At 46.8% G+C, this 21,949-nt stretch overlaps 1 protein-coding gene across 3 annotated transcripts in view; it reads left to right on the top strand.

The window, feature by feature from the left end:
* Window positions 1–21,949, top strand: part of LOC122921143 (capping protein, Arp2/3 and myosin-I linker protein 3-like) — a 782,130-nt gene that overhangs the window by 113,045 nt on the left and 647,136 nt on the right. For all 3 annotated transcript variants that reach the window (XM_044271159.1, XM_044271158.1, XM_044271160.1), the window contains one exon: window positions 8,350–8,409. In XM_044271159.1, the coding sequence (XP_044127094.1) occupies window positions 8,350–8,409 (60 nt within the window). The remainder of the gene's footprint in view (window positions 1–8,349; window positions 8,410–21,949) is intronic.

Below are 21,949 nucleotides of genomic sequence, written 5' to 3'. Positions count from 1 at the left end.
CTCTTACACTTTGACAAAACGGTTATTTCTGGCTACCTTCTTCAGCTACTATTCTGATGCTGCCACCTGCCTGATGCCACACCTGCCAGGTGTTCCTACTGCCAGCTACCATATTCCGCTGGTACTGGTATTGCCCCACACCTCCTTAATCTGTCACTGGGCCACTCTGTGGTCTCCTCATGCTGCTGCCATTTCACCACTCTGTGGTCTCTTCATGCTGCTTCCGGCTCCTCACTATGTCACTGGGTCACTCTGTGGTCTCGTCATGCTGCTGCCACCTCACCACTATGTCACTGGGCCACTCTGTGGTCTCCTCATCCTGCTGCCACATCATTACTTTCTGGTCTCCTCATGCTGCTGCCAGCTCACCACTATGTCACGGCGGACGTACACTAGTACCAAAGATAACACACCAACCAGGCTCTGGACGAGAGACAGGGGAAGGGTCACCTCCTAGCTAATCCCTGACCTCTTTCCCTGCACTGCTCAGCCCACAGCAGACCTTAAAGATAGGTGTGCTAGTGTCCTCCAGCCTGGGCTAGCAAAAACCCTGAATTCCCTAAGATGGTGAAGTGGGAAGATAGGAGCAGTCTGCTCGCACAGAACCTGGATGGACAAGAAGACACAAACAACCAAACTAACAATGACACTTATCTCAGAGAGCAGGAACAGACAGCTAACCTTCTCTTCAAGCTTCCCAGACAGAATGAACAGTATAATCCGCTCAGGGCACTGGGCGGTGTGCTATTTAAACTAATGACCCCACCCAGTGCACCTTATGAGAGGCGGATCCAGAACAGCTCCAAAGCAACCACTAAACTTGTGCTGCAATCCTGGCCGACCTCCGTACAGCGTCAGAATGGGGCATGACAGTACCCCCCCCCTTCTACGGGTGACCTCCGGACACCCTGCACCAACTTTATCCGGATGGGACCTATGAAAGGCCCTCACCAGTCGCCTGGCGTTGACATCTGATGCCGGAACCCACATCCTCTCCTCAGGACCGTATCCCTTCCAGTGCACCAGGTACTGGAGGGAGCCCCGAAGAACTCTCGAGTCGAGAATCCTGGAGATCTCGAACTCCAAGTTTCCCTCGACTAGAACAGGAGGAGGAGGCAATGGCGATGGTACCACCGGTTTAACTTTTTTTTTTTGCAAAGACCTGTAAAAAGACATCATGGATCCTCCAAGTCTGCGGAAGATCCAGCCGGAACGCCACCGGATTGATCACCGCAGAAATCTTATACGGACCAACAAATCTTGGACCCAGTTTCCAAGATGGCACTCTCAACTTGATATTCTTAGTGGACAACCACACCAGATCACCCACACACAGGTCCGGACCAGTCACACATCTCCTGTCAGCCATTCGTTTATACCTCTCACCCATCTTCTCCAAATTCCCTTGAATCCTCTGCCAGATAGAGGACAAGGCGGAAGAGAATCTCTCCTCCTCTGGCATCCCGGAGGAACCAGAACCAGAAAAGGTACTAAACTGAGGATGGAAACCTTATGCGCCAAAAAATGGCGACTTACCCGTGGACTCCTGCCTACGGTTATTCAATGCGAATTCTGCTAAGGACAAGAATGAGGACCAGTCCTCCTGATTCTCAGCCACAAAGCAGCTCAAATAGGTCTCCAGGTTCTGATTGGTACGCTCCGTCTGACCATTCGACTGTGGATGAAAAGCCGACGAGAAAGAAAGTTGAATGCCAAGCCGAGAGCAGAACGCCCTCCAAAACCTGGAGACAAACTGCGTGCCCCTATCAGAGACCACATCCGAAGGAATACCGTGCAATTTCACAATATTATCCACAAAGATTTGCGCAAGAGTCTTAGCGTTAGGCAGACTCGTTAGTGGTATAAAGTGAGCCATTTTACTGAAACGGTCGACTAACACCAAAATCAATGTTCTCCCGGAGGAACTCGGCAGGTCCGTAATAAAGTCCATGGACAAATATCTCCAAGGACGAGATGGAATAGACAATGGAAGAAGTGAACCAGGCGGTCGAGTATGAACAACCTTTGACCGAGCGCAGGTTTCACAAGCTGTCACGTAATTCTCAATACTCTTACGTAACCCTGGCCACCAGAACCTCCGGGACACCAGATCACAGGTGGACTTACCACCAGGATGTCCAGCGAGAACAGTATCGTGATGTTCCTTGAACATCTTGTATCGCAGGCCCTCAGGAACAAACAACCTCCCTGGGGGACACGAACCAGGAGCCCCCTCCTGAGCTCCCAATACCTCCATCTCCAATTCAGGGTACAGAGCAGAGACCACCACCCCATCCGCCAAAATCAGCGCCGGATCCTCTGAATCACCTCCCCCAGGGAAGCTGCGAGACAAGGCATCTGCCTTGACGTTTTTGACCTCTGGGCGAAAGGTAACAACGAAATTGAACCTGGTAAAAAACAATGACCATCTGGCCTGTCTAGGGTTCAGATGCTTGGCAGATTGCAGGTAGGCCAAATTCTTATGGTCTGTATACACCGTAACGGGGTGAGACGCCCCCTCTAACCAGTGACGCCATTCCTCAAAAGGCCAACTTGATAGCCAACAACTCCCTATCTCCAACATCATAATTCCTCTCGGCGACCGAGAGCTTCCTGGAGAAAAAGGCACACAGGACCCACTTGCCAGGAGAAGGACCCCACCTCTGATGCATCAACCTCCACCACGAATGGCTGAGACACATCCGGCTGCACCAGAATGGGAGCAGACGCAAAACGCTCCTTAATAGCCGAAAAGGCCTGCAATGCCTCATCCGACCAGACAGAGACATCAGCGCCTTTCTTGGTCATATCAGTAAGGGGTTTGACTAGGGTGGAATAATTCAAAATACATTTTCTATAATAATTTGTAAACCCCAAGAACCGCATCAAAGCTTTCTGATTCTCCGGTCGGTCCCACTACAGAACCGCCCGGACCTTTGCGGGGTCCATACGAAATCAGAAAGCATGTATCCCAAGAACGGAAGCTCTTGCACCGCAAACAAACATTTCTCCAGTTTAGCATATAACTTATTCTCCTGAAGGATCGTCAAAACCTGTCTCACATGATCCTGATGGGTCTCCAGATCAGGAGAATAAATTAAGATGTCATCTAGGTAAACTACTACGAACCTCCCCACCAAGTGATGAAAAATATCATTGACGAATCGCTGAAATACCGCTGGTGCATTAGTCAACCCAAAAGGCATTACCAGGTTCTCAAAATGACCCTCGTGCGTATTGAAGGCTGTTTTCCACTCATCCTCCTCCTTGATCCTGATCAGATTGTATGCTCCTCTCAAATCCAACTTGGAGAAAACCTTGGCTCCAACAATCTGATCAAAAAGATCAGAGATCAAAGGCAGGGGATATGGATCCCGGACTGTAATACGGTTCAACTCCCGGAAGTCCAAACACGGTCTCAGTGATCCATCTTTCTTCTTCACGAAGAACAAACCTACTGCCACTGGAGACTTAGATGGTCTGATATGACCCTTTGCCAAACTCTCGGCGACATACTTTCGCATGACCTCTCTCTCAGGTTGAGAGAGGTTGTAAAGCCGAGACTTAGGCAACTTAGCCCCCGGAATGAGATTCACTGGACAATCATAGTCTCGATGAGGGGGCAATTCCTGAGCCCCACCCTCCGAAAAGACATCCGAAAAATCCAAGAGATACTGAGGCAAGGCCGTAATGGACACTTCAGCAATAGATGTGACAAGACAATTATCTGAACAAAACTTGCTCCAACCAATGATTTGTCTTGCTTGCCAGTCTATAATAGGGTTATGTCTAGACAACCATGGCAACCCCAATACTATTGGAGCTGACAAATCCTTCATAAAAAAACAAGAAATAATCTCAGTATGTGAATCACCCACCCTTAAATGAATACCATGAACAATGTGAGTAAGGATCCTTTGAGAAAGAGGGGAAGAATCAATTGCAAAAACAGGAATCTCGTTCTCTAACATGCAAGTACTTAGTCCTAGGTCCTGAAGAGAAAGAAAGTCAATTAAATTTACCCCAGCACCACAATCAAGGAAAACATCAACAAACACATTTCTAGACTCTAGCGCCACCATAGCTGAAAGGAGAAAATGGGAACTGCAGGGAGCTTGCATACCTGTCTGCTCCACCACACCATTCATACAACCAAGTGTGAGGGGATTTTTTCTCTTCCACCTGTGGTTTAACATAAGGACAAGAAAAAAATAAAATGACCCTTCTTCCCACAATAGAAACATAGATTGTGCACTTTTCGAAAGTCTCTACGATCAGAATGGCCGGAAATCTGACCTAACTGCATGGGTTCCTCCCCTACCCCAGAGTAACAAGAAATATCACCCTGGGCAGCTGGTGAAACAAAACCGCACGCGGGAGGAATCCCCTCCACAGAGGGACCCTTACACCTCTCTCTGATACGTCTATCCAAACGTATAGACAAAGACATAGCACTCTCCAAAGTATCTGGGTATTCATGAAAAGCCAGGGCATCTTTCAACCTTTCAGATAACCCCTGACAAAACTGACTACGTAACGCGGGGTCGTTCCACCTCGACTCAGTAGCCCACCTCCTAAACTCTGTGCAGTAAACCTCAGCAGTATGTTTACCCTGTAGTAAGTTACGTAATTTTGATTCTGCCATCGAAACTCGATCTGGGTCATCGTAAATCAATCCCAGGGCTTTAAAGAATTCCTCCACCGACCGGAGGGCCAGAGAACCGGGCGGAAGAGAAAAAGCCCAGGATTGCGCGTCCCCTTTAAGCAAAGACATGATGATACCCACCCTCTGATCTTCATTACCTGAAGAAAATGGGCACAATCTAAAGTACAATTTACATGACTCTTTGAAGCGGAAAAAATCATCAGTACCCCCTGCAAATTTCTCAGGAAGAGCGACTTTAGGCTCCCCAACAATTTGACCAGTACCTGTTGCCAGCACCTTCTGACACTGTGACCGAACTACGCAGATCCGCAACCTCTAGGGATAAACCCTGCATGCGGTCAACCAGTGCATCAATTGACGCCATCGCAAAAGCGCTGAGCAATGGCCGTCACAGTGGGGCGGATTATAATGTCACTGCGGACGTACACCTTAAAGGTAGGTGTGCTAGTGTCCTCCAGCCTGGGCTAGCAAAAACCCTGAATTCCCTAAGATGTTGAAGTGGGAAGATAGGAGCAGTCTGCTCGCACAGAACCTGGATGGACAAGAAGACACAAACAACCAAACTAACAATGACACTTATCTCAGAGAGCAGGAACAGACAGCCAACCTTCTCTCCAAGCTTCCAAGACAGAATGAACAGTATAATCCGCTCAGGGCACTGGGCGGTGTGCTATTTAAACTAATGACCCCACCCTGTGCACCTGATGAGAGGCGAATCCAGCACGGCTCCAAAGCAACCACTAAACTTGTGCTGCAATCCTGGCCGACCTCCGTACAGCGTCAGAGTGGGGCATGACACATTATGTCGCTGGGCCACTCTGTGGTTTCCTCATGCTGCTGCCACCTCAACACTCCATGACTGGGCCACTATTTTGCATTTTAGCCTGGTTGACATCATTTATTTGACCCTTCTTCTGATATGTCAGAAGGAAGGAAAAATGAGACGTACAACGCATCCTTTCTACAGTATGTAGCATCTGTAGGGCCTTTATGACATAGTCCCTTTTTTTGCATCAGAATTGGCTTATGATTTGGTAGCTAAAAGCAGGAGTGGGTACAAAACACAGAAGACATGCAAAGATTCCATTCACGTGTCATCTCTGTTTTGGATCCACTCCTGTTTTTTTTTTTTTTGGTAATACGTTCATTTAAAAAATAGAAATCCTACCAAACCATGAAAACGTTCTCTTATGCCACCTGTCTAAGTCCGCTTTTATGGCCCGAAGAAGAGGCGGGTAGTTAACCTGATACAGGTCAGAGAGTGTAGGGGTCAGGAATATACCAAGGTACTTTAAAGACGAGCGCGCCCATTTAAAGGGGAAGTTGTCTGAAATGGACGTGACCGTGGTAGACGGGAGAGTAATGTTTAAGGCCTCAGATTTCTGATAATTAATTTTAAAGTTTGAGAGGTGGGCATATACTTTAAGTTCCCTCAGCAGGTTAGGGAGGGTAACCCTTGGGTTGGTAAGGAAAAATAGGAGGTCATCAGCGTAGGCTGCGACTTTGTGTGAGGTCCCATGTATCTGTAACCCGGTGATATCGGGGTTCCCCCTTATGCGACACAGAAGCGGTTCCAGACAGATCACAAATATTAGAGGGGATAGGGGACAACCCTGTCTCGTTCCATTGCGGATGGATAGGGGTGAGGAAAATTGGCCATTCACTTTGACAACCGCAGTGGGATTGGAGTAGAGATTGGTAATCCTAGACATCATCTTCCCACCCAGTCCTATGTAACGTAGGGTCTCAAACATGAATTTCCAATTGACCCTGTCAAATGCCTTTTTGGCATCAGTTGATAGGAGTAATGTCGGGATCTTAGAGGATACAGCTTGGTAAATCATATTTATTGCCCTTGTCGTGTTATCTCGAGCTTCTCTCAGGGGTAAGAACCCAATTTGGTCTAAATGGATTAATTTTTGGAGATGAGGGAGGAGGCGTGTAGCAAGTATTTTAGAGAACAATTTTAGATCCACATTAATCAGCGAGATGGGACGGTAACTTTGGCATTGTGAAAGGTCCTTCCCTTCCTTGGGGACGACCGTAATGTGCGCTCTAAGGGTATCATTGGGGAGAGTACGGGACATATCAAATGAGTTAAAGGCAGCTAAAAAATGAGTAAATAAAAATGTCCCCAAATTGTTTATAGTAGGGTAGCGTGAGTCCATCTGGACCAGGAGCCTTCCCAGCTTGAGAATCTTTAATAGCAGCCTGTAACTCAGATAGTGATATGGGCGTCTCCAATAGTGAGACCACCTCTGGAGGGAGAAATGGAAGGCCAGCGGACTCGAGATGAGACCTCATTGAGGGCATCGATCCATGGGCATTGGACTGATGGGAGTCCCCTAAGTTATATAGTGTGTGATAGTAGGATCTGAACGCTTCTGTTATTTCCCGCGAAAGGGAGACCTTTGAACCGGAGAGGGTAGACAAGTGTGGAACATAAGAGCATAGCCTAGTTTTCCGTAAAGCCCGGGCAAGGGTTCTGCTTGGTTTATTCCCATGTTCATAGTAGTGTCTACGGAATTTGGTTAAGGTCGCCTTTGCTTTTGAGAGGCAAAGTGAACGAACCTGATCTCGGAGCTGGGTGAGCTCTGCTCAATGCTGCGAGTCCAGGGTCTGTTTGTGTTGCTGTTCTAATGCGTGAATGCGCAACAGAAGGGAAGTTATCTTTACTGCTCTCTCTTTTTTCAACTGGGAACCTAGTTTTATAAAGGAGCCCCGAATAAAGCATTTATGGGCTTCCCAAATAGTAAGGGGATCACTCTCTGGTGCCACGTTAGTCACAAAATATTCAGTCAGGTCCTTCCGGATTTCAGAAGAGACCTGTAGGAGTGAGTCATTTAGTTGCCAATGCCAGGCCCTAGTTTGGTGGGTCGGGAAAGAAAGCGATGTAGAGATTAGGGCGTGGTCAGAGAAGGCTATTGGATCGATCTCCGCCCTTGTAAGAAGGTCTAGTCTAGCATGATTCAGGAGGAAAAAATCCAACCTGGAGTAGGAGTTGTGCGGGTATGAGAAGAACGTATAGTCTCGGGATGTTGGGTTTAAGATGCGTCATGTGTCTACAAGTTGCTGGGAGAAAAGGAGCTCTTTAAGCTTGGAAATGGTTGAGTGGGGATAAGAAACCTGACCCCTGGAGGAGTCCAAGCGAGGGTCTAGAACAATGTTGAAGTCACCTCCCAGAATCAGGAGGCCCTCGGTGAAGTCCTCCAAGGCTCTAAGGGTCTTGGACAGGAACCAAATCTGCCCATGTTAGGGGCATAAACAGACGCCAATGTAACTAAAGTACCTGCTATCTTTCCTTTAACAAACAGGTACCTGCCAGCTCCATCAGTGCGAGAATCAATCAGGTCCCAGGAGATTGCGTTGGAGATAAGGATTGAGACTCCTTTCGTCTTAGAATCAGGATCAGAACTGTGGTAGACATGTGGAAAACATCTATCGGAGAGCTTCGGAGTAGAAGAGGAGCGGAAATGTGTTTCCTGGATAAATGCCACATGTGCTTGTTTTAGGAAATAGCTGTTTTTTTAATTCGATTCGCCATGAATAAGTTTGGGTCAAATTGAATATTTTTTGAAAATTCAGCAAACTGACCAAATAAAATTCTGAGTTTCATTTTTTACATTAATGATAAGATAACCCTTTTTAACTTCATTATCATTTATTTTGTTTTAATGACTTAGGTGGAAAGTACATTCAGCTACTTAGAAATTACTGCCATTGATATTCAAGATCTTAAACTGGTGAGTACTTTAGTTTTGGTTTTACAGAATTTATTTGAATAAATCAATGCACTGATATGCATGTATAATGTCACAAATCAAGCTGCAAATAAAAACTAACAAAAAACAATCACACAGATTAATCAACTGTAAGAATTCAAAAAGGTGTTAACCACTGATAAAAATCAACAGTCTCTATATACCAGGCATGCTCAACCTGCGGCCCTCCAGCTGTTGCAAAACTACAACTCCCAGCATGCCCGAGCAGCCTACAGCTATCAGTCTACAGCAAGGCATTGTGGGAGTTGTAGTTTTACAACAGCTGGAGGGCCGCAGGTTGAGCATCCCTGCTATATACTATAGGTAATATTCAGGAAAAAATTGTAAGGCAGACTCTGACAATGTCATTATTTATATCTGATGGGGTTGTTTCTGCAGCACTGCATTTTTGTAAGGCCGAAATACAATAATGGTACAGTTGCTGAATTTCTGAAACAAATCTGCTGTATGTTGACATACCCTCAAGGCCCTTTATCACAGGCCTAATGAAAAGTTAATTTCCGATCGTTGTAAACATGTCCAGCTAATCACATTTCTTATTTGTACATAAGGCTTCAGTCGGCAAAAAAAAAATTCCAGCGGCACAGCTGAATAGATTTCTCAAATGCACACAACACCACCTCCATGCATCCACTGTACCTCATAGTTCACGAGCAGTGTCGCGGTGCTCTAGCCCTCCAGAAACATGTAACGTCCATAAAAATGAAGAAATGAATGGGGCGGCACTCACCTCTGTAAACCCTTAAAAGTATTCCCTTATTTGTACACGGAGCACTTCATTACAGCACATAGGGGCGGCACGCATTCCTCCCACACATAGCATAGTCGACGACCGTTCCACGCAGATACGCATTTCTTCAGGCCACTGACGTCAGCGCGTACTCTTGCTTTGCCTTTTTAACCACCTCAGCCCCCCTAGCTTAAACACCCTTAATGACCAGACCACTTTTTACAATTCTGCACTACACTACTTTCACAGTTTATTGCTCGGTGATGCAACTTACCACCCAAATAGATTTTACCTCCTTTTCTTCTCACTAATAGAGCTTTCATTTGGTGGTATTTCATTGCTGCTGACATTTTTACTTTTTTTTGTTATTAATCGAAATTTAATGAAATTTTTGCAAAAAACTGACATTTTTCACTTTCAGTTGTAAAAAAAACAATATATATACATTTTTGGGTAAAAAAAAATGGTTTGGGTAAAAGTTATAGCGTTTACAAACTATGGTACAAAAATGTGAATTTCCGCTTATTGAAGCAGCTCTGACTTTCTGAGCACCTGTCATGTTTCCTAAGGATCTACAATGCCCAGACAGTAGAAAAAACCCACAAATGACCCCATTTCGGAAAGTAGACACCCTAAGGTATTCGCTGATGGGCATAGTGAGTTCATAGAACTTTTTATTTTTTGCCACAAGTTAGCGGAAAATGATGATTTTCTTTTATTTTATTTTGCCTTACAAAGTCTCATATTCCACTAACTTGTGACAAAAAATAAAAACTTCCATGAACTCACTATGCCCATCACGAAATACCTTGGGGTGTCTTCTTTCAAAAAAATGCCCTGTGAAATCCTAAAGGTGCTCTTTGGAATGTGGGCCCCTTTGCCCACCTTGGCTGCAAAAAAGTGTCACACATGTGGTATCGCCGTACTCAGGAGAAGTTGGGCAATGTGTTTTGGGGTGTCATTTTACATATACCCATGCTGGGTGAAATAAATATCTCGGTCAAATGCCAACTTTGTGTAAAAAAATTGGAAAAGTTGTCTTTTGCCGAGATATTTCTCTCACCCAGCATGGGTATATGTAAAATGACACCCCAAAACACATTGCCCAACATTCCAAAGAGCACCTTTAGGATTTCACAGGGCATTTTTTACACATTTTGATTCCAAAACTACTTCTCACGCATTAGGGCCCCTAAAAAGCCCGGGCAGTATAACTACCCCCACAAGTGACCCCATTTTGGAAAGAAGACACTCCAAGGTATTCCGTGAGGGGCATGGTGAGTTCCTAGAATTTTTAATTTTTTTTCAAAAGTTAGTGGAATATGAAACTTTGTAAGAAAAAAAATAATAATCATTTTCCGCTAACTTGTGACAAAAAATAAAAAATTCTAGGAACTCACCATGCCCCTCACAGAATACCTTGGGGTGTCTTCTTTCCAAAATGGGGTCACTTGTGGGGTAGTTATACTGCCCTGGCTTTTTAGGGGCCCTAATGCGTGAGAAGTAGTTTGAAATCAAAATGTGTAAAAAATGCCCTGTGAAATCCTAAAGGTGCTCTTTGGAATGTGGGCCCCTTTGCCCACCTAGGCTTCAAAAAGTGTCACACATGTGGTATCGCCGTACTCAGGAGAAGTTGGGCAATGTGTTTTGGAGTGTCATTTTACATATACCCATGCTGGGTGAGAGAAATATCTCGGCAAAAGACAACTTTTCCAATTTTTTTTTTACACAAAGTTGGCATTTGACCAAGATATTTCTCTCACCCAGCATGGGTATATGTAAAAAGACACCCCAAAACACATTGCCCTACTTCTCCTGAGTACGGCGATACCACATGTGTGACACTGTTTTGCAGCCTACATGCGCAAAGGGCCCAAATTCCTTTTAGGAGGGCATTTTTAGACATTTGGGTTCAGGACTTCTTCTCACGCTTTAGGGCCCCTCTAAAATTCCAGGGCAGTATAAATACCCCACATGTGGCCCCATTTTGGAAAAAAAGACACCCCAAGGTATTCAATGAGGGGCATGGCGAGTTCATAGAAGATTTTTTTTGTTGGGCACAAGTTAGCGGAAATTGATTTTTTCTCACAAAGTCTCCCTTTCCGCTAACTTGGGACAAAAAGTTAAATCTTTCATGGACTCAATATGCCCCTCAGCGAATACCTTGGGGTGTCTTCTTTCCGAAATGGGGTCACATGTGGGGTATTTATACTGTCTGTATACGATCAGTTATGATGTTGTATCGATCAGGTAGTGTAAGGGTTACGCCCGCTTCACAGACTTTGACAGACCAAACTCCCCTTTTAATGCACCGCAAACAGTCCATTTGCCCAACAGCAAACTTCCCATTTGCACAAGGTTGGATACCAAGCTAGCCATGTCCCGTTGATGTCATTGAAGGTTTCTTCCTCCACCCAGCCACGTACAACACCAAAGGTCCCTGAAAGGTGAAATGAATTGATTTTTCAAAAAAACGCTGGCTCCCTCCCCTTTGTTTGAATCCACGCCACGGTCACTGCGTCTGCGCCGTGCAATTTACTGTCGCACCCGATATGAGTGGTATTTTCTGTAGTACTATTCTCATCAGTTTAATCCCTGTTACGTGACGTACCCAATCTGGGGTCTATTTATTAAATAGATTTTTTGAACGGGGAGATGGTTAAAAAAACGCTGGCTCCCTCCCCTTTGTTTGAATCCACGCCACGGTCACTGAGCCTGCGCCGTGCAATTTACTGTCACACCCGATATGAGTGCTATTTTCTGTAGTAGTATTCTCATCAGTTTAATCCATGTTACGTCCCATATCAGGGATTGCCTTTTGTGAAAATTATTTAGGCCGGGTACCTTCGACTGCCTTCACAGTGACAGACCAAACTCTGATACACCAAACTGAATTGATTTTAGGAACCGGGAGATGGAAAAAGCAGCTTGGTCGGTCCTCTTACTCCCAAGTTGTGGTACTGCGCGTGCACGGAGCAATGTGCTGTGACACCCTATATGAGTGGTGTCTTAACTAGTACTATTCCTATCAGTTTAATCCCGGTTACGTCCCCTATCCGGGGACATGTGTCGAATTGATTAATCATTGTCGAATTAACGACATCCTGAAATAATTTTGTTCTGAGCTCTGTACTTGCTTTGTTTTGGGATTTTTTAAATTGTCTGCATTATTTCTAATAAAAAAAATCATAATAAAGTCTCTTAATAGTTTATTTTATGTATTAAAAACCCATACAACTTAAAGGGGTTGTCCGGGTTCAGAGCTGAACCCGGACATACCCTTATTTTCACCCCGGCAGCCCTCCTGAGCCTGGCATCGGAGCATCTCATGCTCCGATGCGCTCCTGTGCCCTGCGCTACATCGCGCAGGGCACAGGCTCTTGTGTTTTCAATAACACACTGCCGGGCGGTAACTTCCGCCCAGCGGCGTGTTCGGTGACGTCACCGGCTCTGAGGGGCGGGCTTTAGCTCTGCCCTAGCCGTTTTACTGGCTAGGGCAGAGCCAAATCCCGCCCATCAGTGCCGGTGATGTCACCGGGCTGCCTGTCAGCCCCATGGTGAGCCCGGTTCGTCACCGGAACTCAGAAAAATACCTTTGCCCTGCGCGATTTAGCGCAGGGCAAAGGAGAGCATCGGAGCATGAACTGCTCCGATGCTCATGTCAGGGGGGCTGCCTGGGTGAAAATGGAGGTATGTCCAGGTTCAGCTCTGAACCTGGACAACCCCTTTAAAAAAAAAAAAAAAGTTTTTTTTTTTATATGAAAAATTATCCAGCCGATCGCTTTTAGTCTGATCATAATGAAGCAACGGCCTTATCTGGGGTGTGGCAACATTGCCAACACACTCATAGAGGTGATGATCGCTTCATTGTGATACGCAAGCCCCTTCACCACAACAAGGTACCGATCACGAAGGGGAATTGACACATGTATGTGCCTTTTTTTTTGTTTCGTTTTTGCAGCCACAGTGCAGCACTAGAGGCCAGAAAAATTAGGCATGTACACATGCCTGAAAAATTAGGTATTGTTGCAGCCGCTGCTACTGTTGAGGTTTTCCAGGCAGAAAGGTGACTAAAACATTGCGGCTTGAACCCTAGTTGGTGGCAGAGAATTCACGAAAGTCATCCGGTATGCAGACATTAAATACAGCAGCGTGGGGACCATTTTGAGGCCAAGGCATGTCATCAGGCCTTTTGTTAGTCAAACGTATCACCCACTGTCAGTACCTTCGGGATCCATGCCTCATTCATCTTAATGAAGGTGAGGTAATCAACACTTTTTTGACCGAGGCAACTTCTTTTCTCAGTGACTATGGCTCCTGCTGCACTGAAGGTGCTTTCTGACAGGACACTTGAAGCGGGGCAGGCCAGAAGTTCTATCGCAAACTGGGATAGTTCAGGCCACAAGTCAAGCCTGCACACCCAGTAGTCAAGGGGTTCATCGCTCTGCAGAGTGTCGATATCTGCAGTTAAGGCGAGCTAGTCTGCTACCTGTCGGTCGAGTTGTTCTCTAAGGCTGGATCCTGAAGGGCTGTGGTGATGTGTAGGACTGAAAAAGCTCCCCATGTCCTCCATCAACAACACATCTGTAAAGCGTCCTGTCCTTGCCGCCGTGGTCGTGGTAGGAGGAGGATTACTTTCACCTCTTCCCCTATTAGATTCCCGTTGTGCTGTGACATCCCCCTTATAAGCTGTGTAAAGCATATTTTTTAGTTTGGTTTTGAACTGCTGCATCCTTTCTGACTTCCGGTAATTTTGTAACATTTCCTCCACTTTCTGCTTATACCGGGGGTCTAGTAGCGTGGCCACCTAGTACAGGTCGTTCTCCTTTATCCTTTTTATACGAGGGTCCCTCAACAGACATGACAGCATGAAAGACCCCTTTTGCACAAGGTTGGATGCCGAGCTACTCATTTCCCGTTCCTCCTCCTCATTGATGTCATTGACGGTCTGTTCTTCCCCCCAGCTACGTACAACACCACGGGTCCCAGATAGGTGACAACAACGAGCACCCTGGGATGCCTGCTGTGGTTGGTCTTCCTCCAAAGCCACATTCCTCCTCTGACTCCTCTTTCTCATACTCCTCTTCCAGCGTTGCCGCAGGTCCGGCAAGCGATGATGACAAGGCTGTTTCTGGTGGTGATGGTGACCACAACTCTTCCTCTTCACGCTCATCTACAGCCTGATCCAGCACTCTTCGCAGGGCACGCTCCAGGAAGAAAACAAATAGGATGAGGTCGCTGATGGTGCCTTCGGTGCGACTGACTATGTTTTTCACCTTCTCAAAAGGACGCATGAGCCTACAGGCATTGCGCATGAGCGTCCAGTAACGTGGCAAAAATATTCCCAGCTCCACAGAGGCTGTCCTAGCACCCCGGTCATACAAATACTCGTTGACGGCTTTTTCTTGTTGGAGCAGGCGGTCGAACATTAGGAGTGTTGAATTCCAACGCGTCGGGCTGTCGCAAATCAAGCTCCTAACTGGCATGTTGTTTCGGCGCTGAATATCTGAAAAGTGCGCCATGGCCGTGTAGGAACGCCTGAAATGGCCACACACCTTCCTGGCCTGCTTGATGACATCCTGTAAGCCTGGGTACTTAGACACAAAGCGTTGTACGATGAGATTCAACACATGTGACAACTTCCAAATTCAATGCCGCCAACAAATTGCTTCCATTGTCACACACCACTTTGCCGATCTCCAGTTGGTGCGGGGTCAGCCATTGATCCACCTGTGCGTTCAGGGCGGACAGGAAACATAGAAACATAGAATGTGTCGGAAGATAAGAACCATTTGGCCCATCTAGTCTGCCCAATATACTAAATACTATGGATAGCCCCTGGCCCTATCTTAGATGAAGAATGGCCTTATGCCTATCCCATGCATGCTTAAACTCCTCCACTGTATTTGCAGCTACCACTTCTGCACGAAGGCTATTCCATGCATTCACTACTCTCTCAGTAAAGTAATACTTCCTGATATTACTTTTAAACCTATGGCCCTCTAATTTAAAACTATGTCCTCTTGTAGCAGTTTTTCTTCTTTTAAATATTCTCTCCTCTTTTACCTTGTTGATTCCCTTTATGTATTTAAAAGTTTCTATCAGGAGTGCTGGTCCGGTGTGGCTCTCTGCTTTCAGGCAAGTCAACCCCAAGACAGCGTGACACTGTCGTATCCGGGATGTGGAATAGCCCCTGGGGAGCTGGGGGGATTCAGTTGATGTGCAGCTTGATGCCGCAGCAGAAGAAGGTTCAGCCGAGGAGGTTATGGAAGAGGATGGAGTGGGAGGAGTAGAGGAGGTGGCAGGAGGCCTGCCTGCAAGTCGTGGCGGTTTCACCAACTCCGCTGCAGAGCCATGCATTCCATGCTTGGCAGCCATCAGCAGGTTGACCCACTGCGCAGTGTAGGTGATATACCTGCCCTGACCGTGCTTTGCAGACCAGGAATCAGTGGTCAGATGGACCCTTGCCCCAACACTGTTTGCCAGAGATGCCATGACTTCCTTTTCAATCACTGAGTAGAGGTTTGTGATTGCCTTATTAGAAAAAAAAATTTCGTCGGGGTACCTTCCACTGTGGTGTCCCAATAGTGACAAATTTTTTGAAGGCCTCAGACTCCACCAGCTGGTATGGTAAAAGCTGGCGGGCTAAGAGTTCCGTCAAGCCAGCTGTCAGACGCCGGGCAAGAGGGTGACTGTGTGACATTGGCTTCTTACGCTCAAACATTTCCTTTACAGACACCTGACTGTAGGCAGATGAGATGGAACTGCTCAAGGTGAGAGGCGGAGTGGCGGGTGGTTGAGAGGGGGCAAGGAGGACAGCAGTGGTTGACGTGGCTCAAGATGCTGGACCAGGAGGAGGATGGTGGCTTTGAGCTTGTGTGCTGCTTCTACTCGTCATCATGTGTTGATCCCATAGGCATTTGTGATGTGCGATCATGTGCCTTCGCAAAGCAGTTGTACCTAGGTGGGTGTTGGATTTCCCACGACTCAGTTTCTTTTGGCACAGGTTGCAAATGGCATCGCTGTTGTCAGAGGCAGACACACAAAAAAATGCCACACTGCTGAGCTTTGCAATGACTGCATTCTGGTGGTGGAAACAGCATGCATTGATTGGCGTGCTGTCTGGCTGACCCCGGGTGCCGATACATGCTGTCTGACTGTGCCACTAGCTCCTTGCGACAACCTCCCCCTGCTTCCAACTCGTCTCCTCCTTCTCTCTGTCTCCCCTTCTCTCTGTCTCCCCCCTCTTCTTCTTCTCTTTGAGCAGGCACCCATGTGGCATCCACAGACACATTGTCATCATCAACCACTTCACTTGTATCTGACACCTCAGCAAAGGAAGCAGCAGCGGGTACAACATCATCATCATCATAGAAACATAGAATGTGTCGGCAGATAAGAACCATTTGGCCCATCTAGTCTGCACAATATATCTGAATCCTATGAATAGTCCCTGGCCCTATCTTATATGAAGGATAGCCTTATGCCTATCCCATGCATGCTTAAACTCCTTCACTGTATTTGCAGTGAATCATCACACTGTACGCCCATGTGTGTAATGCTGCCTGACTGAAACATATCCCTGTTATCTACATCCCCTGGCAATATTGGTTTTGCATCACTAATTTAATCCAACTGATGTGTAAATAACTCCTCTGAGGAATCAAGTGAAGCTGTGGTGGCTGTGGTGGTGGCGGTGGGCAGGAGAGTGGTAACTTGAGAGCAGGTGACCAAAGCTGAGCTGGAGGAGGATGGTGCGTCAAGGTTCTTAGCGGAAGCTGTTGAAGATTGGGTGTCCTGTGTAAGCCAGTCAACTATTTTCTCCGAATTTTTGGGGTTCAGGGTACATGGTCTCTGAACACTGGGCATTATTCCAGGGTCAGTGGAAATCACAGCACCACGAACACGACAGCCTCTGCGGCGTGGCCTGCCTCTGCCTGTCATTTTTTATTAGATAAGTGTTACTATGAGTGCAAGGTACTGTGCCACCCTAAATAAGTGGTGGGCAGTAGGCACAGTACTGTCTGTGTGGGCCTGACACACACGGACTTGCAAATGTGATTATATAACAGAAATTTTTTCAATAGAATTCTTTTTATCTGCAAGGTATTTGAGTGAATGACACCCTGTAACGGTATGAGTGCAGGCCTAGACACTAGCCAGTGGGCCCAATACAGAATGTGTGGGCCTGACGCACACGGGCTTGCAAATGTGATTAGATCACAGAAAAAATTTAAATCAAATTTTTTTTTTCTGCAAGGTATTTGGGTGAATGACACCCTGTAACGGTATGAGTGGAGGCCTAGCCACTAGCCAGTGGACATAATACAGTATGTGTGGGCCTGACACACACGGGCTTGCAAATGTGATTAGATCACAGAAAATTTTTAAATGGAATTTTTTTTCCCTGCAAGGTATTTGAGCGAATGACACCCTGTAACCGTATGAGTGCAGGCCTAGCCACTAGCAAGTGGGCACAATACAGTATGTGTGGGCCTGACACACACGGGCTTGCAAATGTGATTAGATCACAGAAAAATGTTAAATATAATTTTTTTTTTCTGCGAGGTATTTGAGTGAATGACACCCTGTAACGGTATGAGTGCAGGCCTAGACACTAGCAGTATACAGTATGTGTGGGCCTGACACACACGGGCTTGCAAATGTGATTTTGTCACAGAAAAATATAAAATATAATTTTTTTTTATCTGCAAGGTATTTTCTGTCACACCCTTTATGAATGGTGTGCACTGTGCACACGTTGCTGTCTATGACTGAGACTGCAGCCTCTCACACACGGGCAGCCAGGCAACTGCAATAATATATATATATATATATATATATATATAAAAAGCACACTAATTTACCAGCCCTGAAAAGGGCTTTTTGGGGTGCTGTCTGGATGCTGTCCTTACAGCAGATGAGTCTGTGGACACAGAACAATGCCCTAGCTAACGCTTTCCCTATTGAATCAGCAGCAGCAGCAGCACTCTCCCTCCTCTCACTGTGAATGCAAATTCCGAATGAATCTAAAATGGATGCTGTCCAGGAGGTGGGAGGGTCTGGGAGGGAGGGTCTGCTGCTGATTGGCTGGAATGTGTCTGCTGACTGTGAGGTACAGGGTCAAAGTTTACTCAATGATTATGTATAGGGGCGGACCAAACATCGCATATGTTCGCCCGCAGCGGCGAACGCAAACAAGCTATGTTCGCCGGGAACTATTCGCCGGCTAATAGTTCGGAACATCACTAATAAAGGCTGTCTCCACCTTAACAGCAGGCTGGAGAGCCAATAAGTACAAAGAATAAGAAGAGGTAAATGTTCTATAAGCCATACTGCCAATAGACAGGAGATAGGCCACAATGACACATACCACTGTCATGCGGGTGGGTGTGTCCTTGTAGTTCAGCTGCGTGCCCGATACCTGCGCCAGGACTTACCTTCTGGGAACGCCACTATGCTGAACTGCGACTGCGCAGGAACTTCAAAACTATTCAGACGAGCCTCTAGTCCCAGTGCGCCTGCACCAACACTTAATCTCAGGGTGCACTCCTCCGTCTTCATGCGGATGCGCGAGGACTTAACCTCACAGCATATAAGCTATGAGGTAAACACACATGCGCGAACACTTTATCTCAGGGCGCGCTCCGCCGCCTTAGTGTGGCTGCGCACAGACTCAGCACATATGCTATAAGGTACCACAAGACTTATCTGCAGCTGTGTAGAGGGTAAACAGGCGCTATAACCAATAGAGTGCATGCGCTGACACTTAGTCTTAAAGTTCAGAGCTTACATTTAAAAAAAAAATATATATATTTAATCTATTATTATCTATCATACAAACAACATGTACAACATCAGACCATCAAAAGGTCCGTATCACAATAATCAACCGCATAATAACATTTTACCCCAAATTGAGAGAGGGAGAGAGAGGGAGAGAGAGGGACAGAGGGAGAGAAAAAAAAAAAAAAACAAAAAAAAAAACACACCTCGGCCCTGGTTCAACCATTTCTTCCATATTTTATATATTTTTTTCAGCTCTACCACTATTTCCCTTGGACACCTGTTCCAATTTAATCAGATTGAGCACTGCTTCCTGCCACTGTCTTTGTTTACCCATTTCCGAAGTATAAGCAGTCTCGCCTGAAATAGTACTTTACTCAATGCCGATTGTATCTCTTTGTTTAATTTAAGTTGTGCAATGGCCCCCAAAATACAGACTACGGGGTCTTCCAAAACTTGAATACCCAAAAATACCGATTTAGTCTCTACAATCTCTTTCCAATACCTTAATAGTGTATAAGGTCCGCCTTCTCCCCCCTTATATTAATATGTCCCTGCTAACTCAGTCATAAATTGAGGTGCTTTCTTAAGGCTTTATGCCCAAGTTCAAGCTTTGTCTCAGGTTTACTACTATACTATACCATCCACACTATAGCCTGACTGGCAGGTTATTCTTTGGACACCACACCATATATATATATATATATATATATATATATTTATTTGTGGTCATGGCTACGGCCAAGAGGTATCCAAAGAACCCTAGGGAGAAAACAACGGGAACAACCTAACCCAGCTAGGCGTGTCTTAGCTGACCTCACTAAATGGCTTGTTGTGTGCCCTAAGCCATGATCGTGGGTAGGCCTATAAGTGGGCAAAAACCAAGCCAAGTAGGGTAGAAGAGGAATTTGAATGGCATGTACAAACTAATCCCCAAGCCAACTGCAGGGCATCCGGGATCTAGAGCGAAAATTCGGGGTATGTGAGGCAAGACCAGTAGGAAACCTACAACCCATCTTGTGGATGACAAGGCCAGAGACATGATGCTCAATATTGCGGATACTGCACCAAAGCGGAATGGAGGACCGAGAAAACGTTGTGAAATGGATCATAAAAACCAACTGAAACTTGTAAAGTTTGGTTCTAGTGCGAGTACTGGCAATGCCCTAGCGTCAGGAGATCGTGGGACCAAAACCTAACTGCCTAGACTATGCAGGAATGAGGGCCAAAAGAACCATGTAGATAGGAAGAGAATCCTTGAATAGTTACCCAGACAACAGCTATCCGCGCTTTGTTCTACTGTGCGCCCCTGAGAATTGTTTTTACGCTTGAGACGTGAAGACCGACCTACTATCTGAATTTTCTAACGTGAGAAAATGCTGGACCTTGTCCAAAATCCGATTCAGCGTGGTTGTAGGGAGTCGGAGGTTAGTGCGGCAAGAAGCTATGAAGCCATAATATACAAGATTCTGTCTATGCCCTCCCATGAGTGAGGGAATGCAATGCAATGAAGCTACTGGCGAAAATGAATTCCTGGTCGTGGTAAAAAGGCAAAGACTTTGCGCGGGGACCTGGTTGACAAGATATGATCGACTACAATCAGAGACTGAAATGCTAGAGCGAATTGCCCTACTTGTTCTTCCTCTGGCAGGACCTGAACGAAAGCATGAACAATTAAAGAAAGACGAAATATCTGCGTAAGACATGACAATAATGCTGTAGGGCGAACCGGACCAGTTTGTGGTCAAAACATAAAATGAGCGATCGACATGGATTATTAGGGAAGCAGGTATGTATGCGATACATAGGGGCCATGGGGCCGAAGCAGTCGTCGGGCCCCCGAAGCCATAGGGCCAAAGCAGTCGTCGGGCCCCCGAAGCCATGGGGCCGAAGCAGTCGTCGGGCCCCCGAAGCCATAGGGCCAAAGCAGTCGTCGGGCCCCCGAAGCCATAGGGCCAAAGCAGTCGTCGGGCCCCCGAAGCCATAGGGCCAAAGCAGTCGTCGGGCCCCCGAAGCCATAGGGCCAAAGCAGTCATCGGGCCCCCGAAGCCATAGGGCCGAAGCAGTCGTCGGGCCCCCGAAGCCATAGGGCCGAAGCAGTCGTCGGGCCCCCGAAGCCATAGGCCCGAAGCAGTCGTCGGGCCCCCGAAGCCATAGGGCCGAAGCAGTCGTCGGGCCCCCGAAGCCATGGATCAACATGGAGCGATCAACATGGATTATTAGGAAATTAGGGAAGCAGGTATGTGTGCGATACATACGGGCCAGCCTAGATGCACAGATGGACAACCAACCAGGCAATCAGCCCAGCAGGACTGAAAACAGTCGTCGGGCCCCCGAAGCCATGGGGCCAAAGCAGGTCGTCGGGCCCCCGAAGCCATGGGGCCAAAGCAGGTCGTCGGGCCCCCGAAGCCATGGGGCCAAAGCAGGTCGTCGGGCCCCCGAAGCCATGGGGCCAAAGCAGGTCGTCGGGCCCCCGAAGCCATGGGGCCAAAGCAGGTCGTCGGGCCCCCGAAGCCATGGGGCCAAAGCAGGTCGTCGGGCCCCCGAAGCCATGGGGCCGAAGCAGGTCGTAGAATTAAGGACGGCTGGGGAAAAGATTGGGCCTTAACCCAACGGGTTTAGTAAGCAACCGGGACTCGATAACCTAGAAAGACAAAGACATGGACTCGCATAACCTCCAACAGAAACCTGGGACACTAACCAGCCTACAACCATGTCGTACCCTTAACAAACAAAACATGAAAAGTAGTCAAGGGGCCCCCGGAGCCATGAGGCCGGATCGGTCATAGGGCCCCCAAAGCCAGAGGGATGACGCGGCGGTGACGATAAGTAATTAAAACGTAAGCCGGACCTGATGGCATATGAAGCGACATGAATGATTGGATTGGTTAGAAGGTGGCCTAAGGAACATGACTGCCAACAGGCGTTAAAAATATAGACATTAGTAATCCGAAGCACGTGCATACATAACACTAACCACCGCGA

Source organism: Bufo gargarizans, chromosome 10 (assembly GCF_014858855.1).
Source record: "Bufo gargarizans isolate SCDJY-AF-19 chromosome 10, ASM1485885v1, whole genome shotgun sequence".
In the NCBI taxonomy this organism is placed as follows: domain Eukaryota; kingdom Metazoa; phylum Chordata; class Amphibia; order Anura; family Bufonidae; genus Bufo; species Bufo gargarizans.
The sequence above is the reverse complement of the archived record's forward strand: the minus strand, read 5'-3'. Positions and strand labels throughout refer to the sequence as shown.